Source organism: Zingiber officinale, chromosome 5A, assembly GCF_018446385.1.
Source record: "Zingiber officinale cultivar Zhangliang chromosome 5A, Zo_v1.1, whole genome shotgun sequence".
NCBI lineage: Eukaryota > Viridiplantae > Streptophyta > Magnoliopsida > Zingiberales > Zingiberaceae > Zingiber > Zingiber officinale.
Window position 1 is genome coordinate 131,373,948 of NC_055994.1, and position 22,376 is coordinate 131,396,323.

A 22,376-nucleotide genomic window follows, 5' to 3' on the forward strand; every position below is an offset into this window, starting at 1 on the left:
CAAATAAATAGATCAGGTTCGGATCGACAATTTGATCCGAAATATTAATCAAATCATGTTCAAATTTTGATATTCCAACCCGTTAATCTGAACTCGAATCTATTCCGAATTGCCATCCCTAAAGGAAAGTCCATTATAATAACTTATTGTTAAAGTTTTCGAACATCGTCTTGCGTTACATTACTACATGGGTTATAAATATTTTGAATCGATGACGTTAAAAAATATATCTTATTCAATCTTATACTTAAATATTTGTTCTTATCGATTTAATATTTTATATAAAAAATTAAATTAATTTTTTAATAAAGAATAGTATATTACAATAACTTACTACTGCAATTCTCAAAGGTCGCCCGTGCACTATAAATTAATAATTTTTTAAATACAAATTTTACATTAAGTACATCCAATAATAAAAACTTTACACTTTCAAATAGGTGAGTTACCGTATACCTTAAAATTATATTAAGTATTGGATATATTTTTTTATCTCTTGATCTCATAATTCCTAGAATGACAAAATGTCAACTACAAACAATTAGAAGGAACTATTGTTGTTCTTAATTTTAATGTTTATTAATATTACACGACATATAAATGTATGATTAGTGTGGTACTGTTAACAATAAAAATGCATGAATCGAATAGTATATCAGTGTGAAAAATCTATATACGAGAAATAACCAATATAAAGCGTAACAACAAAATTTCACTTGGAGAACTGAAACTTAATATTCCTTCCAATTCTACTAGAAGCTTCAAAGAAACCAAATTTCAATTTTCACTAGTCGTCTTTAAGTATTAGGAAATGAAAGCACTCTGCAAAACCAAAAATATAATTAAGCCAACCCGATAACTTGTTTCCACCGAAATCATCACAATCATCTAATCTTCTGCGTTCTCCCGTTCATCTTTGACAAGCTTAATCATATCATCGATACGGAGAATTGTTATAGCTGCCTCAGTTGCGAACTGCAGCAAAAACAACCAAAGATCATAATAAGCTTCTATTTAATCCTTCAATTTATGAAAACAGAAACCTATTTGTGTTGGGTAAACGGAAGGTTTTAACTGATTAAGTTGCGTTGGTTCTAAATAATTAAATTTACCTTCTTTACTGAAAGACCCACATGATATGGGTACGTTTTCTAATACATATAGATATGTCAAACTCATTCCAAAGATTCCATAAACTGTTAATTATACAAATAAAAAAACAAAGGGAGTAACCATGAAAAGAAATTTTAAAGTGCCATGATCAAGATCTTGTAAATGGTCTAGTAATACAACTAATATAACTTAACGTAAAGATCACTATGGTTGACCAAAGGCAAAAGATTAAATTTTTGCTAAAGATTCTTGCTGGAAGACAAAAAAATAAAAAAATAAATAAACAGTTTGACTACAAATTAAATTTGTTTTAAAAAGAAATACGTTGAATTTATTGCAGTTGCATTTCCCAATAATAGAAGCATTACTATATTAGATATGTTCATACCTGTATGATCTTCACTTTGCTCATCGCTGGCTCAATAACTCCAGCTTCGAGATTGTTTCTTATTGTCCCTTTCGATAGGTCCAGTCCCATGCTGTATTTTAACAAAGAAGACACAAGAAAACTATAAGCTGTAAACAATTTTTTAAACAAATTAGATTAGCAAAAAAAACATAAGTGAATAATTATGATTAGTCATTATATTTTTGTGAATAAGTGATGGTTAACTATGTAAGGATCAAATGACCTCAGAGAGTAATTTGTGAAATTGCCACAAACAAGAGCATAAACAATCTACACATTGCCACCAATTAGTACAAAAGGCGTTAGATTTCGGTGCAATTTCATATATGTTTTTAAACAAAAATAGCAAGTGGCAAATGTTTCATTGAAGGGGTATCTTCATGTGTATAAATAACCACCAGAAATACACTGATACCTTGATAAGTGTTGTTTATCTGCTTTGGTTTGGGCAGTGTGGTGATAAGCTCGAAGTTTAGCAACTAGCTCGGTTGCATCTTTTGCAGCATTCACAGCAAGCACCTGTTGCACAAATTCAAGGTTAGCATACACGCTACATAAATGTGTTATATATTATAATATATGCAATTATATAAAGGACATTGAACCTTTGGTATAATTAGAAGCGATTCTGCAAACTCTGCAATTGCCAGCTGTTCTCTAGATCCCAAAGTTGTGGCAAGGTATTCCAAGTAAACAGACAGCGCAGACTCAACAGCACCACCGCCGGCCACAACCTGTCAGATGACTCAGCTTGTGAGGCCCAAAAATGGGGGGAAAAAGGCAGTGGAGAGAATATATAGCTTGATAGAGGTACCACTCATGCCAACACAGTTTCAATGATACCAACTGAGACAAAGCATGTCTCCGCTGATATTATCTAGAACCAACGAGACAGGAAGATCCTCTTCCCATCCTTCAATTTCATTTATCAGTTATGGGAGGAAATAAAATATTAAAAAAAAAATGTGGTATAAAAAGCAGTGAAGAGAAGTGACATCAAAGTCAGAGAAATATGATTCATAGATTGCACCTATGCTTTTTTTAGTTTCAATTGTGTAATTAAGTCCAACTCCTAGTAGTTAGCCAGGCTATATGTAGGAAAATGTGGAGACAAATTCTCATACTAAATATGCTAGAAACATATAATCTGAGTCTTGAAAATTTTACCGAGATGATATCACTGTGATGCTTCAGAGACTAATGCTCTTGTTGTGCGCATGACATTTATTTTCGAAATAGTAAGTAATAATCACTAGTCAATATGATATGCTTGTTACATTTGTGTACATTGTTCCTTTAAAATTTTAATTCAATTAACTTTGTAATTGCTACAGGCTTAGATTTGAAGGTAAACAAAGTAGAAGGTAGATTGTAGGATTATAGCTTGAGTTGATCTCAGCACATGTAGAAGTGTGTAGAACCACTACAAGTGTCATACAACATGGTGCCAAGATTGAACCTTTCCTGACAGAGATCAAAATCCAACACGAAAAGATATTTTATTTTAAACCTTGATAAATAGGGTAATTAATGTAGAAGGCTTTATAAGTATGTGGGGCTTAGCTGATCCAGACTGAAACCTCTGATTTATCTATATGAGCTGAATGAAGATAAATGCACTGAATGAAGATAAATGCAACGAAGTAGTATAAGCACCATCTTTTGACAGGCACATGCACATTAATTTATAAATTTGAAGCAGCAGCCATAAATCTATCCAACTCTCTCGCTATGGATGAAAAAGAATGCCAAATTCTAAAGTGACCAAAGTAACTGGACAAAAAGAGATTACATAATAAGGCCAATATAAAGTTCAAGTGATTTTCTTTCCTTTCTCATTAATTTTCAAATAATAGGTTACGATCAAAACTAGACAATTGATTGAATTTAGACAGACAGGCAACAGAGATGCAGTAGTTATCTCCAAGATTCTGATGATAGGGTTTACCGTATTTGACTCAAGGGTCCTCTTAACAATGCACAATGCATCATGCAAAGCCCGATCCATCTCGTCAAGCATATGGTCATTAGCACCTCTAAGAATCAAGGAGACCTGGTGCAGATGCTTCCTTGGTTAAGTACAACAATAGTCTAATAATAAAATTCCAGGATGCTGGAAATTCACAAGAAACATAAGCAAGAGGAAACCACTTACAGCACTGGAGTTCTTTGTACCCTTAATCAAAATTACATCATCATCAGCGATGCGCTCCTCTACAACCTCATCAGCATGGCCAAGATATGTCGCATCAAATGTTTCTTCTCCTTCCATGTCAGCAAAGGTAGTAACCTGCAACAGCCAAGAAACATCCTATATAAAGATCAACACAAAAACCAGAATTGCATACAAATCCAAGTAATTGAAAATTTAAAATAGCACAGTGACTATGAACTACAGAAGAATTTAAACTGAAAAATGCAGTGTTTTGCTTGCATAGGTTCAAGAAATATATTCAGCAATCAGCATAAAGTTATAACAAAGTTGGATCAGAAATATCTGCAAGATTGAAACCCGACACAATTAGATTCAAGAGTCCATTGGGATATTTTTAATAGTAGAATTTTTAACCAGCACAGTGTTTTCAGTCTCATCTATTGTAGGTTTGCAGATGTCTCAACATTGAATTCTCACATTCCATATCGATTGTTGTCTAGTAGTACTCTAATGAGCAAAAACATAGATAAATAAAAAAAACGTGTGGACACAAACCCCTTATCAAGTAACTAGGCACATACCAATGGATAATGTGTATAATTCAATTAAATAATTACAATAAAAAAACAAAATTTTAGATACAAAAGATTGCACGCATTTTATGAAAAAATTGTACATTAAACAAATATTAAAATCTAATAGAATTTTATTTTAAAATAAAATAAAGTGTTCGAGCATTTTATGCATGAGTTTATTATTTACTTTTAAAAAAAACAACATATACAAAACATTAGTTATGCTTTTTTGATATAAAATATATACTACAGACACTCAATAAAAAGAAAATAGTTTTTATTTTCCAGGAAAAAATTAAAAAACTGTTGCTCAAATGGGAAAATGAAAGTATTTCATGAAGCTCGGGAAATGAATAGTGAAGCTTTAATTTGTCTGTGGCACTCAGCATTTCTAGACAAAATTCAACATCAAGCAAAATTTTCAAACGGGTACGAGTGTTTTCACATTATACATAGCTTCTGTGTGCATTATTTGATGAAAATTTAAATCAACTTACTTTCTTTTTAACATAGGAATGAATATGCCTGTCAACATTATTCATTAAAGGAAATGAATAAGAATAAACAATCAAAATTGCTTTAGATCTCAGAATCTAGAATCCAAACAGTCATTGGTAAGACAATTACAATCTTAGAAAAAGTGAGAATCTAGTTTTATTGAAGACTGAAGAGTGCAATGCTCGGAACAATTGGATAAACTTTGTTTGTGAATCAGAAAAAATACATATAAATGTGAAAGCTACATCAAGAAGAACATAATAAATGCAATATTCCAATGGAGACCAATGACAAAACAATTAGAACAAGTAAGGTCATACCACAGTTGCCCCAGTTGCTTTTGCAACATGCCGTAGATCCTCTTTGCGAACACGTCTAACAGAAATAGCTCCAGCTTCAACAAAATACTGCAAAGGAATTCAATTTAAGTGGCCAATCAATAAAGGAAAATAGGAATCATAACTTGAGATAAATCCTTCAAAAGATTCAGAACTGACAGCATAACGTGTACATATGAGGAGAATGTCACAAACACAACAGAATCCAGAGATGTTAGCAGACATATTATAGGAGATAAGTAACATTTGATAGCAGATCAAATAAAAAAACGAATCAACAACATACGGATCTTTCAGTCAGCAGAACAAGACAGTTTTCCTAGAGAAAAAAAGGCCAGCCTAAATAAGGTGGGGAAAAAATCAGCAAGAATAAATTGCTATATTATGTGTAATAGCCCATTAACTCTGGTGAATGTATACATAACTAAGATTATAGCTTCTTATTTCAGAAGCTAGTATACATAAATAAATTGCCGAATTCTTATTTCAGAAGCTAGTATATATTGTCAACATATACAAGAGCCTTTCCTAAAATTGTGACTCAAGCAAAACATTTATCTTCCAGTATAAAGTGAATGGAACACACATGGAATCAGCTTGCAGAACTCATATAAGTATAAGAATATACTTAGAAGAATGTACTTATTTCACAAGTACAAGAAATACATGCCTTCAGCGACATATCATCAATTCCTTTGGTTGTTAGTACAACATTTGCACCAGCTTTTAGAAGCTTCTGAATTCTCTCTTTTGTTATATCAGCTTCCCTGGTCAGTTTATAAGATGCCATTAGTGCCTATATCATAATTAGTTTCATAGAGATGCAAAGTAGTGCACATGTAAGATTCCAACAACCAGAACCAACAAGAAAAGACTGAGCTGCATAAATGTTATTTTTACCTCATATAGTTTGTTAGAACACTTTCAAGATAATGAGTATAGATAAAGCATATATATGCTTCAAAACATATGGTAGAAAAAGCAAAGCACAAAGAAGACTATAAGAGGAAAAAAGAGTAGAAGAATAATGAAAGGGACTGCCTGCTACAAAAGCAAATAAAAATGAATCAAATTAATTAGAATAATTTAGAACTTCAATGTTCACAACTGCTGGCACTTCTCACTCTAGAAGGGTTCATGTCACATACAAACTAAAAGGCTACAACGTGTAACTTGGCAAACTTAGTACACAAACACAGAATAAAACTATGAAAACATTTGGCATGAGAACATATCGTAAAAATGAAAGCAATTTCGAAGTATACTGCAACAGAACTAAACAAGAATGATTACGACAGAACAAGACAATCTCATACAAGAATATAGGTACAGTGGAAACATACTAGAAGAACATAAGAATCAAAAAATGATTTGGGCACAGGCAAAAATACAAATGACAAGATCTTAGTACTAGGGTTCCTACTCCCATGGCATTTATATTTGGCAATGCATTTTCACATTGTTAATTAAACACTCAGTTAAGGGAAATTAAAGGTAACAAAAATTAAACCTGATGTGAACGTAGCACTGAACTAATTGTATAAAACTAAAGGGAAAATCTGATGTATCATTTGGCAGATGTCACTCACAAATTCTGGTACAGTTTAGCCTGAATGCAAAGTGGCAGATAGCAATGCAACTTTCACAATATAAAGTACTTATTGAAGGAAAGTAAAGGTACCACAAACTAAATTTGATGTGAATGTAGTACATGAAGTGATTGTAGTAAAACTAAAGTGAAAATCAGCTGTATCATTGGGCAATGTGTTGGACATTAGTGGAAGAGAATCAAACCCATTTGATCGTATCTACTATCTATGCAACTGAAACAACTGATTATGCTTAGGGTATCTACCAACAGGATTACCAAATTGTATGTGATTGTATCCCATCCTATACCAAAATTTTAGTATCTGGTCAAAACCGTACAATTTTGACAGCATATCATGCTGACACTTTGCCATGCTTCGACAACTTTCCAAGATCAACTCAAACAAATCTTGGTCCTATAGTCCCCTTCCAAGTAGCTTGTTTGCCTCCAACTATAAGTCTACTAGTAATTATAAGTCAAAATTTTAGAGCTACAAGTCATGAAAGTAAGTCTAGCATCTTGCCAAGTTAGTATACATTCTAACATCAAACCAGTTTTTGCACATCTGATCTATGCATTGGTTCTTATAGCATCCTACAAAGATAAATCCCATAATTTTCTAGCCTCAAATAATGCGGACATCCAGTATTAAACTTAATTTGTATGATTCTCTAGAAATATATCTTGATTATCCACAAGGAGTTAGCTATGGATACGTCACAGTTTCTGTAACTTTAGTGTCACTCCTCTTTGCTATTGTCGGTGCTCTAATTAGTGCATCTGATCTTTCCTCTCACTCTCTCCCTGACCAGCATAAGAAATAAAAAATGAGTCATGGGAAGAAATCTTTCCATCACAAACTGTTACACTCAATGATGCTTTTCCTCTTTCCCTCCTCTTTTTAGTATTTAATCGCCTCCTGGTGATTGGCAAAATCTATGAATGATCTTCCTATCTTGGTTGATAACACTAAATTTTAGTATCTAATCACCTCTTAGTGATCTTGTGATCACGGTAAAGTTGTTGTGGTGTGACGTTATCGTCATAGATTCGAGTCGCAAAAATAGTCTCTTGCAATGTAGTGTAAGGTTACGTACACTGGACCTAATGTGGTCTAACCTCTCATCAGAACCCACATTGGAGAAAGTTTCATACATTGAACTGCCCTTTAATCACCTCTTAGTGATTGACAGACATAATCAATGAATGACCTTCCTATCTTGGTTGGTTACACTAAAACCATATCAGCACCAGCAACCCACCCACATTTGCCATTGTCAACACAGTATCAATGTAAATCGCCAACCAGATTTAGACATGCTGGCCGATACCAACTGGCTTGAAAGCATGCACTTGACAATTGACAATGTTGATTAAGCAAAATGAAACCATTGCATTCAAGAAAATTAAGCACATATATAAAGTCATCATAATTTAAGTTAGATGTGATCCTGGTGAAGATGATAACATTCAAATGAAATTTACAAGTTGACCGTATTAAACACAAGTATGCACAGAATCAAAATCCATATGTAAATCACCTTTCACGAATTTTTTCAAGTTCTCTTGGATCAGTGACCAAGACTTGAATACCCATCTGCATTTTTGTCTTCTGTAGATTAAAATCAAGACATGCAATTTTTGCAGGAGAAACCCTAGTTGGCATTCCTTGAGCAGCACGGCCTGTATTTAAAGCATATCCATTTAGCAAGTAGCTATCTTTGGCACTTTTTCCATGGGCTTTCAGAATGTTTATGCTCTGCAAAACAAATGAAGGTACTTTTATTTTTTAGTAAACTGCAATAAACTGGAAAACTGAAGTGAAATAAACAGGCTAACACATAACAAGATAAAAAAAAATCACTTTCTGAAATTCAATCTTATCAAACTAAGATTTTTTCCAAACTAAAACACAATATAAATAAAATAACTGCATTACACAATGCAAGTGAATGAGAAAAATCATCCAACACACTCCCAACGTATCAGATTGCCCACAAGAGCAGTTTATCATTACAAAGTAAGTTTGGATGGTTCTGCAGCAAAGAAGGATGGAACTTAATTAGATTCTAACCTTTATTGGGTATTTAACTTCTCCTCTTGCATTTGTAGTCTTAACTGCTTGAACTGCATCGACAACCTAGAAAACCAACGAAGAAACATAATACAGTATACAAAGGGTATTGCAAGATAAAAATTAACCTTCATGTCCATATCTAAAGAGATAATAGGTCATTCCTAATTCGGCAGGCATAAACAGCTGATAATGTATTAATAGAACAACTAGGTAAATAGCAGAATTTTGCAAAGTCACATACATATCAGCAAGATTTCATATATTGTCCATGTCATGCAAAAGTATGAACTATGAATAACAAGAAGCCATGAATCATAACTATTTGGGAATAGCTATGCAGATCTTTAAAGACTAGGTAGCTACTAGTATCCACATTTTCCAACTCAGTTTAACTATGTTAAATAAATTTTTTTGTTGCCCTCTACCTTCAGAACTTCAGCTCCAGTTGATTTAGCTTATTAACTTAGAATCTACTTATCTACTTTGGATATGGTTGTACCACTTCCATCCTTCTCTTATTTTAGTATCTATTTATGCTACATCTAATTGCACCTAGATAATACCTAATAGGCTAATACAATAACCCCACACAACTTCCTAACTTACTGTTTTCATCTCTGTTATCATAAATCTGTGATCATATTTTTCCCAATTTACCCATTCATCCAACTTTATTTTTTACCTTCAACAGTTTTGCTTATCATACATCACTCTTCTAAAATTTACCCTTTAACTTAAGAACCACATGAGGATCGCCTAAATCAGTTCCTTTCCATTTGAACAATCTGATCCTTATCGTATTTAAGAATATCTTCAATAATCACCTTTTTCAATTAATTAATAGATCCAATATATCTAAAATCTTAACTGCAAAGGTTCTTGTTTGTTTACCAAAACTAGCCCTTCAATTTTGTTTTACTGCTCAAACTATTTTCCAAGTAATCTGTATGAATTTTACTAAGTCCTTTGGTTTTGGGGGGAAAAAAAGTGTTCTCAAACTACAAATGATTTCAAGCAAGCCAAGGTCACAAACAGATGAAAAGTCAAGCACACATTCTCATAATAAATAGTTATATACTATGGCATTGCTAAACATAGAAGTAATGGCATATGGTAGAAGACTATATTAGCCTAGGAGCTTGTAAGTGACTGACTCAAATAGAAAAAGAAACAACGTATCACCGCCATAAGTCATAACTCATTATTTGTAGTTGATTATCTCCAGCGATGTCAGTATGGTGGCTACTCTAATGTGTTCTCTTGTTCTAACCTTGCAGTGGATTTAATCTCTACATAATACAATGGTCTTGCAGCGTTACCAACTATTGATGATTTGTATTTTGGCTCGTAAAACATATAAATTTTACACTAATTCCATGATGATTATATGGATGCTTCTTGTATGCCAATATATATGTTTCTGCATGATGGACCAAGAGTTGTAAAAGTATCAGCAATCTAAGACCCTAGAAAATTACCAGATATAGTACTTAGGATTTTGTTTGGAATCAAAAGCTTATTTTTTTGGTGGAAACGCCAAGCACTTAAGGTAATTGATATACATGAACAATCAGGTCAAAGGTAGTACAAAAAGAATATAAATGTGCAAGTTAAAACAGAAAGACAATATGTAATTATGCTGATCTTACCAAATTGGCAAAAAAATCACTGTCAATTGCAATTAATTTTGAGGACATGCTTGTCTTTGCACAGTTTGTAAGAGATTCTTTGCCAAGTTTTTCAACCTGGATATGGACATAAAAACCTCACTCAGTGGGCAAAGGAAATTGAAAATTATACTAGTACTTTGACAGTTTATAATATCAACAAACTAATTAAACAAGTTCATACTTTTACAGAAAGTTTTTCTTCAACATATTTGCAAGCTTCCCTCATCGCAAGCTGTCAAGAAATATTGAGAGACGTAAATCTATATATTTCATAAACCACAATATAGTTCAATATATAACAAAACAGAAATGCTTACAGTAAATGGTTCTGATATATCTGGGCTACTACCGAAAAGAAGAAAACAAAAATATTTACTATGTATAGTTATTCAGTACCCTGTAGCCACTGATTATAGATGTTGGATGAATCTTATCTCTCACAAGATCATTTGCTCTCTGTAATCAAGGAATACAAAAAAATTACTAACAACAGATAGCAAACCATCAATGACTCACGTAACAATATGAACTGCACAAAGAACTCAATAAGCACAATCTCTAGGCCACCTTGAGTAACTCAGCAGCCAGGATAACCACTGACGTCGTCCCATCTCCAACCTCTCGATCTTGAAGTTCAGCAAGCTCAACAAGTACCTATAATCATCATATAGTGTTAATTACCAAAATTTAAACCACTGCAACTGAAATATGTGAATCACAACAAGGACCAGGTGTTGACCTTGGCAGCAGGATGCTCAACTTCTAACATCTTCAGAATAGTTGCGCCATCATTAGTAATTGTGACATCGCCAATGTCATCAACCAGCATCTAGGAGTTCACCATTAAATGCAAGTCTTGTAAGAAATCAAATTTCAAAAATCACTGACTATGTACTTTTGTTGGGATTCAATCAAAGCTCCATATTGGAAAGATTTAGAAAAGATCATAAGTTTAAAAGGATGTATGATATCTCCATTAGCATGAGACCTTTTGAGTATAGCCCAAGAGCAAAGCCAGAGGCTTAGGCTCAAAGTGGACAACATCATGTCATTGTGGAGATATATGAATATCCTTTTAGGCACAATAAATGGTATCAGAGCTATGATTCAAATAAGATGTCATGTGGAGTCGCCTTGAATGAAGTTGAGGGTAGGCCTAGAACATGTCAGGTTGACTGGATGCTTGCGAGGAGGTCCCGGAGCAGGTCAGGGTGACCGAATACTCGCGGAAAGACCCGGAGTAAGTCAAGGTGCCTGGGTGTTCACGGGGAAGCCCAAAGCAGGTCAGGGTGACCGGATGCTTGCAGAGAGGCCTGAAACAGGTCAAGAGTAATCAAACGTGAATGCTTGCGGGGAGGCCCGGAAGAGGTCAAGGTGACCAGATGTTCACAGGGAGGCCCGAAGCAAGTCAAGAGTGACAGGGGTCCGAACCATGAGAGTAATGGTGGTCCTTCGTTTGAGGAAAGGATTGTTGGGAGTCAATTAAAGTCCCACATTGAAAAGATTTGGAAAAGATCATGGGTTTAAAAGGATGTATAATATCTCACATGAGGCCTTTTGGGTAGAGCCAAAGAGCAAAGTCATGAGAGCTTAGACCCAAAGTAAATAATATCATGTCATTGTGGAGATATGTGAATATCCTTTTGGGCACAATAATTGTTGTACAAAGAGGAGGCAACACCTCTCAACCTCTAACGCGAAAGAGGAAGAGAGAGAAAGAGATTGCACGGAGAAACGAGACAAAGACACAAAAAAAAGAGCAAACACGACAAAGAAGAGGAGGAGAAAGAAAACGAGTTACCGTGATTCGGCAATGTGCCTACTCCACATCTCTACATAATTGAATCATATTCAATGATTCTTGTGATTCAACAGGTTTACAAAGATCCCTATAAATAGTGTCTAAACCCCAGATCCAATAAAATCATAACAGATTTTTGTTATGAACCGCAACAAAATTCTATTATGAAAAACCGTAACAGAATTCTGTTAAAAAGCCTTGACAGATTTTTTTCTTCCATAACGCCTATCGTATTGGCCTTCATCCAAATATGAGTCATCCGTTAACAATCTCCACCTTAGCAAATATTCATCCCTTCGAAGAACACGAGTATCTGAACAAAACTGCACCTATATCTTTGGGTCTCGGCTTCCTTCCTCTAACATCTAGAGATATGGATCAAGTTCAAGCAATGCTTGAACTTCTATGTGGTCACTAGCTTTGTCAACATGTCTGCAGCATTATCTGCAGTATGAACATTCTCAAGTTGAATTTTTTCAGAAGCAATCAACTCTCTGATCTTGTGAAACCTTACATCAATGTGCTTGGTTCTCGCATGATACACCTGATTCTTCGTCAAATAGATAGCACTCTGACTATCGCATAACAACTTGACTCCACATTGCTAAATACCTAGTTCTCTAACCAACCCTATAAGCCATAAAGCTCCCTTCGCTGTTTCAGCTGCTGTTATATACTCCGACTCTATATTAGACAATGCAACAATAGATTGTATCATAGATTTCCAATAGATAGGTCCTCCCGCCAAAGTGAACACATATCCTGTAGTAGACCTTATGTCATCTAAATCTCCTACATAGTCTGCATCTACATACTCAGCAACTGAAGGATCTTCCGGTTGTCCATTGAACATGATACCATAATTAGTTGTATTTCTCAAATATCTGAAAATCTACTTCATTGTATCTCAATGTGTCGACTAGGATTTAAGAGAAACTTATTCATCATACTAACTATTTGCGTCAAATCTGGTCTCGTACAAACCATGGCATACATCAAACAACCAACTGGCATAAGAAATCTTTGATATCTCTTAGATCTCGCATTCGTCTTTAGATGCATAACTTGAAGTGATGCATCAGAGGTGTGCTTACCGACTTTGCATTCTTTATGTTGAACCTAACCAGTACCTTCTCCACATAGCTACGTTGAGACAACCATAATCTCCATGTGGCTCTATCCCTGTGAATCTCCATCCCTTCTTGGCCTCTCCCAAATCTTTCATGTCAAATTTCTTACTCAGTAGCCTCTTCAATTTGTCGACCACTTCCATCTTCTTTGCAACAATGAACATGTCATCTACGTATAGTAGTAAAAAAACCAGTGATTCATCTTCAAGGCTCTTCACATATATGCAACAATCATACTCACATCTCCTATATCATTTTTGAATCATGTATGAATCAAAATGTTTGTACCATTGCCTAGAAGATTGTTTCAATCCATAGAGCAATTTCTTCAACTTGCAAATCAACCGCTTTTGTTCAAACTGAATAAATCCGTCGGGCTGTGATATAAAATCTGCTCCTCTAAATTTCCATGAAGAAATATCGTCTACACATCTATTTGCTCTAGCTGCAAACATGACGTGCCACCAAAGTCAACACCGCTCTAATTAATGTATGTCTTACTACTGGAGAGAAAATTTCTTCATAGTCAATTCTCTTTCTCTATAAATACTCTTTTGTTACCAACCAAGCCTTGAACTTCACTTCTGCTCCATCTACATTGTTTCTTTCTTCTTGAATATTTACTTGCACCCTATAGCTTTCTTTCCTTCAGGAAGTTCCACTAAATCTCACGTTTGGTTCTTATGCAATGACTTCATCTCCTCCGCTATAGCGCCCGTCCACTTGTTTATGTTACAAGTGATAAGCGCCTAAGATACCATGTCTTCAAATTCATATATGGTGGGTGGCTTTACGACTTGTCTCATTCTGCCACCAGCTACAGTGTGATGCTCTATGTGCTCTGAACTAGAATCATCGGAGTCATGAGCCTCTAGCTCCACCTGCACAACATCTTTCTCCATGTTGCTATGTGGTGTTTCCTTTCCTTCTTCCTAAGTACACTGTAGCATAGTCTTCTCATCAAACACCACATCTCTGTTGATCACTACCTTGTTTGTCTTAGAATCTCAAAACTTGAAACCTTTAACTCTTTTTTGATATCCCAGAAAAATGCATTATTTTGACTTCGCATCCAGCTTTAATCTTTCCTCACTAGATACGTACATATAGGCTGGACATCCAAAAACTCAAAGATGAGAGTAATCTACTTGATTCCCTGTCTATACTTTCTCTGAAATTTTACCTTCTGGTGTTGTTCTTGGTGATCTATTAATAAGATAACATGTCATGTTAACTGCTTCTGCCCAGAAATTCTTTGCTAGTCATGCATTCAGCCTGAGACATCTTGCCTTCTCAATGATTATTCTATTCAACCTTTCTGTCACCCCGTTCTGTTGAGGTGTCCTGCAAAATGAGAAATGTCTCATTATCCCATGCCACTCACAAAATTCCTGAAACTTTCAATCTGTATACTCAGTCTCATTGTCTAACCTAAGGCATTTGATCTTCCTTCCGGTCTGGTTCTCCACTTTAGTTTTTCACAGTTTAAACTTCGCAAAAGATTCCGACTTGTGACGCATAAAGTATACAACCTTTCATGAGTAATCATTATTAAAACTCACAACATACAAGTGTCATCCACGTGATGCTACACTGGCGGGTCCCAAAGATCTGCATGTACATAGTCCAAAATCCTCCGTCTTGTTAGTTGTCGTCTTATATTGCACTTTGCTCTGTTCCCAAGAACACAGAATTTGCAGAATTCAAACTTTGCACATCTTAACACCCTTCAACAAATCTCTCTTGTGAAGTTCTAGCATCTCATATTCACCCATATGTCCTAGCCACATATGCCACAAGACAGTACTGTCTAATTCAGACTCGACCGAAGCGACTCCACCTACAACTGTAGTCCCTATCAACTTATAGATGTTCCTTGTTAACTTTTATCCTTTCATTACCATCAGAGCTTCCTTGCTGACTTTTATCACTCCACTTATTGATTTGTAACTACAACTATTACCATCTAGTATGCCTAGCGAGATTAAGTTTTTCCTTAGCTTTGGTATATATCTAACATCATATAGGGTTCTAATCACACTATCAAACATCTTGATTCCGATATTTTCTATGTCGATAACTTTGCATGACGCATCATTTCCTATCCATACTGAACCAAAATTTACTCCCTATAGGTGTCAAACCACTCCTGGTTTAGAGTCATGTAATATGAATAAACAGTCTAAAATCCATACATCTGTTAGTTGCTCCGAACTTGACATAACTGATACATATCTCCATCACCGTTCTCTGAATTTTCTTCTTCAACTATGTTTACAAACTTTATCGAGCTACGTTTGTTCTCTGCAACATATTTCTTTATCTCTTGACAATCTCTCTTCATATAACCTTTGTCTCCATACTTGTAGCATGTGATTACCTTCTTCCATCTCGACTTATAACTAGCCTTGTTGTCGTTACCAGATCCATGTCAAGATTTGCTCCTACCACACTCTGGTTGCTATTTACCACAAGTCTTTTATGAGAAACTTCATCGCTTGTTTTTTTCCTTTGGTAAAAATCTAACAATGCACATGTGATATCCTCCAATTTACGAATTTCTTTACCCCACATCAAAGTAGTAACCAAATTCTCATACGTAAGAGATAAAGGTAAAGAATTCAACATCAGCGCCTTGTTTTCATCTTCGATCTTCACATCAACCTGCTTCAGATCACTCATAATCTGGTTGAATACGTTGATGTGCTGGCTCAGATCGGTTCCTTCTATCATCTTCAGTCCGAATAATTTCTGCTTAAAATACAACTTTTTTGTCAATGACTTTGACATGTACCGGCTTTCCAACTTTTGCCAAACTATCGCTGATGACTCCTCGTTCATGACATGGTACATCACATCATCCGTAAGACAAAACGTGATTATTGCCACTGCCTTCGCCTGCTTCCCAATCCGATCTCTCCAAGCTTTTCGATTTTTCTTTCTCCTAGCGCCTTTACCATGCCTTGTTGCACCAACAAATGCTTGACCCTTCTCTACCATAATCCGAAGTTTCTGGTTCTATTAAACTTCACCATATCAAACTTCGTAGAAGACGTCCTCGACATGTTGAAAAAATCCGTCAAAACATTGCTCTGATACCGATTGTTGCGCAAAGAGGCAGGGGCAACACCTCTCAACCTCTAATGCGGAAGAAGAGGAAGAGAGAGAAAGAGATTGAGCGAAGCAACGAGACAAAAACACACAAGAAAGAGCAAACACAAGGAAGATGATAAAGAGAAAGAATAAGAGTTATCGTGGTTCGACAGCATGCATACTCGATAAAAACAGCTAAGCCTTTATTAGAATTCTCTCTATACAATTGAATCATATTCAATGATTCTTGTGATTCAATAGGTTTACAATAATCCCTATAAATAGTATCCAAACCCCATACCCGATAAAATAATAACAGATTTCTATTAAAAAAAACCGCAACAAAATTCTATTATGAAAAACCATAACAAAATTCTATTACGAAAACCTTAACAGATTTTTCTTCCCATAAGGCCCATCACATTGCCCTTCATCCAAATATGCATCACCCGTCAACAACTTTCCAACAAGGAATTCAAGTCAGAAAAAAAAAAAACTCTTAATTCAACAATAGGTGACCAGCATAGATATGCGTTGAGACTTGAGACTACAACCAAGCTTGAAGCAAATGCAGCATGTAATCATATATAACATTCAAGAACTTTGAGAAACTGCGCCCAATATTCCAGTAATAATATACAAATAGTTAGGGATTTTAAATATCACATGTAGAGAATACAAACATCCGACTTTTCTTAACCAATAAAAAATGGAGAAAAAAAACAGCTTGGGATCCGAGATCGCGTTTCACCTTATCGAGACCAACCGGTCCGAGAGAAGACTTGACGATGTTAGCAACAGCTTGGCACGCCACCACTGTTTCAACAACACACCGAAAGAAAACGGATCGAGACAAACAATCGGAAACACACTCGTAGAGATAATGCTGGGAGAATATTGAGGTGAGCTGAGAAGGAGAAGATCGAACCATTCTGAGTGCGAACGTCTTGGCCGGATTGGCGCTCACCCAATATGTCAGGAGTCTGAGCAGCGATCGCCATTGCCTAATTCTGGAGGCAGCAGCGGAAACCCTAGAATGGACTGCAACGACAGAAGAAAGATCTACCAGTCCGAAAGCTAGGGGACGGGGCAGGGTTTAACCCGTCGAGGGTTGGTTAAAGTACGAAATTATCCTCATAGTTTCAAAAGTAACAAAAAGGAAAAAAAAAAAAAAAGTCTTTTGACCAGTAAGATTGTAACATTGTAACGCTTTGGCGCCGGGAATGCACAATAAAAATGCTGTCATGATAAATTATTTCCTTTTAGATAATAATATCCTTACTATGCTTTGAATTTGTTTCCAAGATAATACTACCCTTTGACCCCTCCTTCTTAATATCTTGATGTATATTAGTTAAAGATACAGAATGTAGGATAGAGGCATCTGGTTGGGAGAGGAGAACGGTTGGTTATGATTTGGAGCATAAGATGAGGAGAATATATTTTTACAACAGATACATTTCCGTAAGAAACTTGTAATCAAAGATATTCTGCCTTTGTGGATTTAGGATTTACACAATCGATCGGTGGAATAGCTTCCTCAAGCTGTAATAATTTTTTACATTAGTTAATTTTTAGCTATTTCAATTAATTTTTTACTTTTTTCCCGTTGAAATGCAGAAATATATATGTCTTTTTCTTATCTTTGCCAGTTAACTACTATCGCCGACCAGTTAAGGACTTTTTTGTTACTTTTAAAACCATGAAAATCGTTTTGTACTTTAGCCAAATCTCAGGGGGTAAAATATAATTCACTCAATATGTCAGGAGTCTGAGCAGTGATCGTCATTGTCGAAGTCTAGAGGCAGCAACAGAAACCCTAGAATAGACTGCGATCGACGACAGAAGAAAGACCTAGAGAAGAGAAAGCCAAGACCAAAGAGCTAGGGGACGAGGCAGGGTTCTAAGATTATCCTCGTAACAGAGAAGGACACGGGTAACTATGTACGGGTCATATAGGTAAGTGCCCATATCACATACGTTAGAGGTCGATAGTCGATGTGGTTGCCTAGATGAAAATATTTTCTAAAAATTGTTAAAATGTATTTATTAAACATTATTTGGATAAATTTATCTAATGGAGATTATAGTCACGTCTAGTAGAGCATCTTTTAAAAAATAATATAAGTGCATTTTCATCATTTAAAAAGCAGTATATTATAATATCATTGTAATAGTTCTGATGATAATTACTGTATTTGCTTTAATTATCAAAAAATACATGAATTAGTATTATATTAAAATATATGTTACCAATTTACTTAAAACTACTCAAATCTATTATTTTTATTCAATGAAAGTTATTTGAAAGCCACGTAGTAATTACAATTGTAATTGTAATAAATATAATTTACGTGGAAAAAAACTTCTATGAATCTGTTTAAAAAATTGAATATCTAAATTACCCAAGATTTTAAATTACTATAATTATAATAACTATAAAAATATATAACTAAGACTATAATTTTTTATTATAAATATTAGTTCCATATAAGTTTCCGTCTACTATCAAGTAAATTAAAAAGCATAGAAGAGTCACGAGAAATAGATCTGATTACAATTTGAAATTATCAATTCGATGATTTTTAAAATGCCGACCCTTAATCTTAATTATTTAAGATGATTATGATTCACAGTTTAAAATTATTAGTTTATGATTCGATTCTTGATTCGATTCTTGATTTGTGATGATTATATATATAATAAATTTATATTAAAAAAATAATGATAGCACCTTCTTGTCTAAATCATCTTGTTATTGAACCAAGTAGGTAAATTTTTAAAATTATTAAATCATATATGATAGTTTTAAAATTACCAAATCATGTATCCATTTCTTATTTTACCCTAATCAGCCAACTATTTTTTTTATCAATCGAATTGATTTTGTTGTGTGTCGAATCGTTAAAATTTTGAGCAAAGTAGTTGACTGATTTTTTAAATCAGTTCACTGATTTAATTTTTTTTATCAAAGTCAATATTAGATAAAGTCGATTGATATATCCATGATCTCAGATTGACATAAAACTAGTTTATATTGATTCAACTATCTCTCCTGATTATATACATATCCTCAAACATCAATTTGACTCAATATATTAAGAACAATGATTTTTTGAATACGAATATGTTTGAAAATTTTAATTTATGTTAAAAAATTATTATATTGCTCTCAATGTATTTGGTCAAATTAGTATTTAACGATGGATATAATCAGGAGAGGTAGATAAACACATAAAACTAGTTTCATATCAATCCGAGATTATTTAGTCCATCAGCCAATTTTGCCTAAAACTGGTTGATTGACCAAATGATCTTGGATTGATATGAAACTAGTTCTTATGTGTTTATCTGCGCCTCTTGATTATATTCATGCTCTTAAATATCAATTTTATCTAATATATGGAGAGCAATGATTTTTTAAACATGAATATATTTGAAAATTTTAATTAATGTGGAAAAAAATCATTACTCTCAATATATTTGGTCAAATTGATATTTAAGGGCATGAATATAGTCAAGAGAGGTAGATGAGCATATAGGAACTAGTTTTATATCAATCCGAGGTTATTTGATCCATAAATCGATTTTAGACAAAATTAGATGATGGACTAAATAACCTTGGATTGATATAAAACTAATTTTTATATATTTGTATACCTCTCTTGATTATACACATATTCTCAAACATCAATTTGACTCAATATATTGAGAGCAATAATTTTTTAAATATGAATTAAATTTTTTAAATATATTCATGTTAAAAAATTATTGCTCTCAATATATTTCTGTTAAATTAAGCACTTTACACTATAATCCAATACTCTATACTAGGATCGAGTATATTTTCTATTGAAATTAACCCATATTTTTTAGGTACAAAAAGTCATAAATTGAGTACAAAAAGTCCGAAAATGAGTATAATTCTTCTTAAAGTCGGTACTTTATATTAAAAATCGAGTATATTTTCTATTAAATTCAGCACATTAAACTAAAATCAAGTATATTTTGAGGTGAAAAAAGAATCGTACTCAATTTAATAGAAAATATATTAGATTCTAATTTAATATACTGAATTTAAGAAGATTTATACTGATTTTTGGACTTTTTGTACCTAAAAATATCATGGACAATTAGGTAAATATGTTTGACTGGGGAGTGAAAAGAAAGTTTTTCATGGATGGGAACTGCATGTAAAGTTGAGTTTACCAATAGGGAGTGCATGCAAATTTATCCTTCAATCAAATTAAAATTTGAGAGCATGGATATAATCAAGAGAGTAGTAGTTTTATATGAATTCGAGATCATTTGGTCGATTAACTGATTTTACTCTAAATCAATTTTGATTAAAAAATAAATCAGTCAACTGATTTAAAAATCTACTCAAAATTTTGATATTTCAACATAGAGCAAAATTGATTCGATTGATAAAAAAATCAGTCGACTAATAGGGATAAAATGTGAAATGGATACATAATTTGATAATTTTGAAATTACCCTATGTGATTTTATAATTTCAAAAACTTACCTTCGTAGTTCGATAAAAACCAAATATATATATATATATATATAGGGATAAAACGGGAAATAGATATGTGATTTGATAATTTTAAAATTACCTTACGTGATTTTATAATTTCAAAAATTTATCTACTTAATAAAAACCCAAAATATATATATAAGAGAGAGAACATAAATAATTACCATCCAGTGAAAATTGCATTAGCCACCAGGGTGCTTAATAATCGATGAAGACAATAATTCTAAACTATGAAACTATGCTCCATATGTGCACCATATTTGGCAAGCCAATCAGCAACAATATTTCCTTCACGCAAGGTATGTTGAAATGAAATATCCCAAGCAAAGTTCTTATAGCATCTAATATGCTCAATAATTGGTGCATGAAAATGAGTGTTATGAACTTCTTGTTTAAGTAGAGATAACGCCACCTTTGAATCTGACTCACAAATGAGTCTTCGGTGACCAACCTCCCAAGTCATTTTAAGACCATACGCAATTGCTAGAAGCTCAGCTTTGATCTTGGTAGTAACTCCACAAAACCCAGAAAAACCACCAAGCCACTAATCGTGAGCATCACACAACAACCCTCCATAACTAGACTTACTAGGGTTGCCAATAGAGCTACCATCAACATTAAGCTTCACAACATTATAATTTGGAGGGTTACAAACTACCTGTCTCGACTCCTTCCTATGATTATTCTTCCCGAAAGTGTTAAGCATCATCTCTAGGAGAGTACTAATCTTGTTTAGACAATGCTAATCACTCTATTTATTGTCTGAGAAAACTTCATCATTTCTAGCTCTCTATACAAACCAACAAGCAATAACAAAAATAGAGTCATTGCCACTTAGAGCATGGAATTCAACTAGAGAATGTCGGTGCAGTTGGTACCAATGGTTAAACTTAAGTTTTGATAAATGATAAGTGGATTAAAATTAGATGTATTCTGATCTAACCTTTCTATCAAGTATGCAGGGCTTGACTGGTCTGACATCAGGCTAAAATCCAACTAAATTTGGAAGACCTTATAACTGGTATAAAAGTCGAGATACGTTAAGGAGTGACCTAATATCTGGCGGAAACTTCGGCTGGGTTCGCGGGACCTGACAACTGACCGAAATCCAGTTGAGTCTGCCCACCTGACAAATGATGAGAAGACCTGGTGGACCGTAAGGAAGTCAAGTAATTTTGCATAATAAGATAAGTCACTAGAGGAGAGAGTTCTAGTGAGGATGAGTCCCAATTAGGGACTTTAGACGCAGGTCCAATTTAGGTCTATTTTAGAAACTTAAATTGAGATTGTGACTAGATCCTGGTCTCGGGAATACATAGTCTAATTAATATTACTGTTTTATAATTGTACTAACTCTGTTTTGCAAGTTATATATTTTTCTTATTG

The 22,376-nt window shown here is 34.1% G+C and overlaps 1 protein-coding gene across 1 annotated transcript; it reads right to left on the reverse strand.

The window, feature by feature from the left end:
- Window positions 1-653: 653 nt before the first annotated feature.
- LOC121981830 (T-complex protein 1 subunit alpha) lies at window positions 654-17,545 on the reverse strand. The gene is made up of 17 exons (XM_042534580.1): window positions 17,379-17,545; window positions 17,202-17,266; window positions 11,166-11,255; window positions 10,994-11,080; window positions 10,823-10,882; window positions 10,608-10,658; window positions 10,406-10,501; window positions 8,754-8,819; window positions 8,221-8,438; window positions 5,759-5,855; window positions 5,071-5,157; window positions 3,678-3,812; window positions 3,471-3,575; window positions 2,128-2,256; window positions 1,938-2,041; window positions 1,502-1,592; window positions 654-975 (listed from the first exon to the last, which is right to left on the reverse strand). Exons 1-17 carry the CDS (start codon window positions 17,449-17,451, stop codon window positions 889-891), a joined length of 1,641 nt encoding a protein of 546 aa, XP_042390514.1. The 5' UTR covers window positions 17,452-17,545; the 3' UTR covers window positions 654-888.
- Window positions 17,546-22,376: the final 4,831 nt, after the last annotated feature.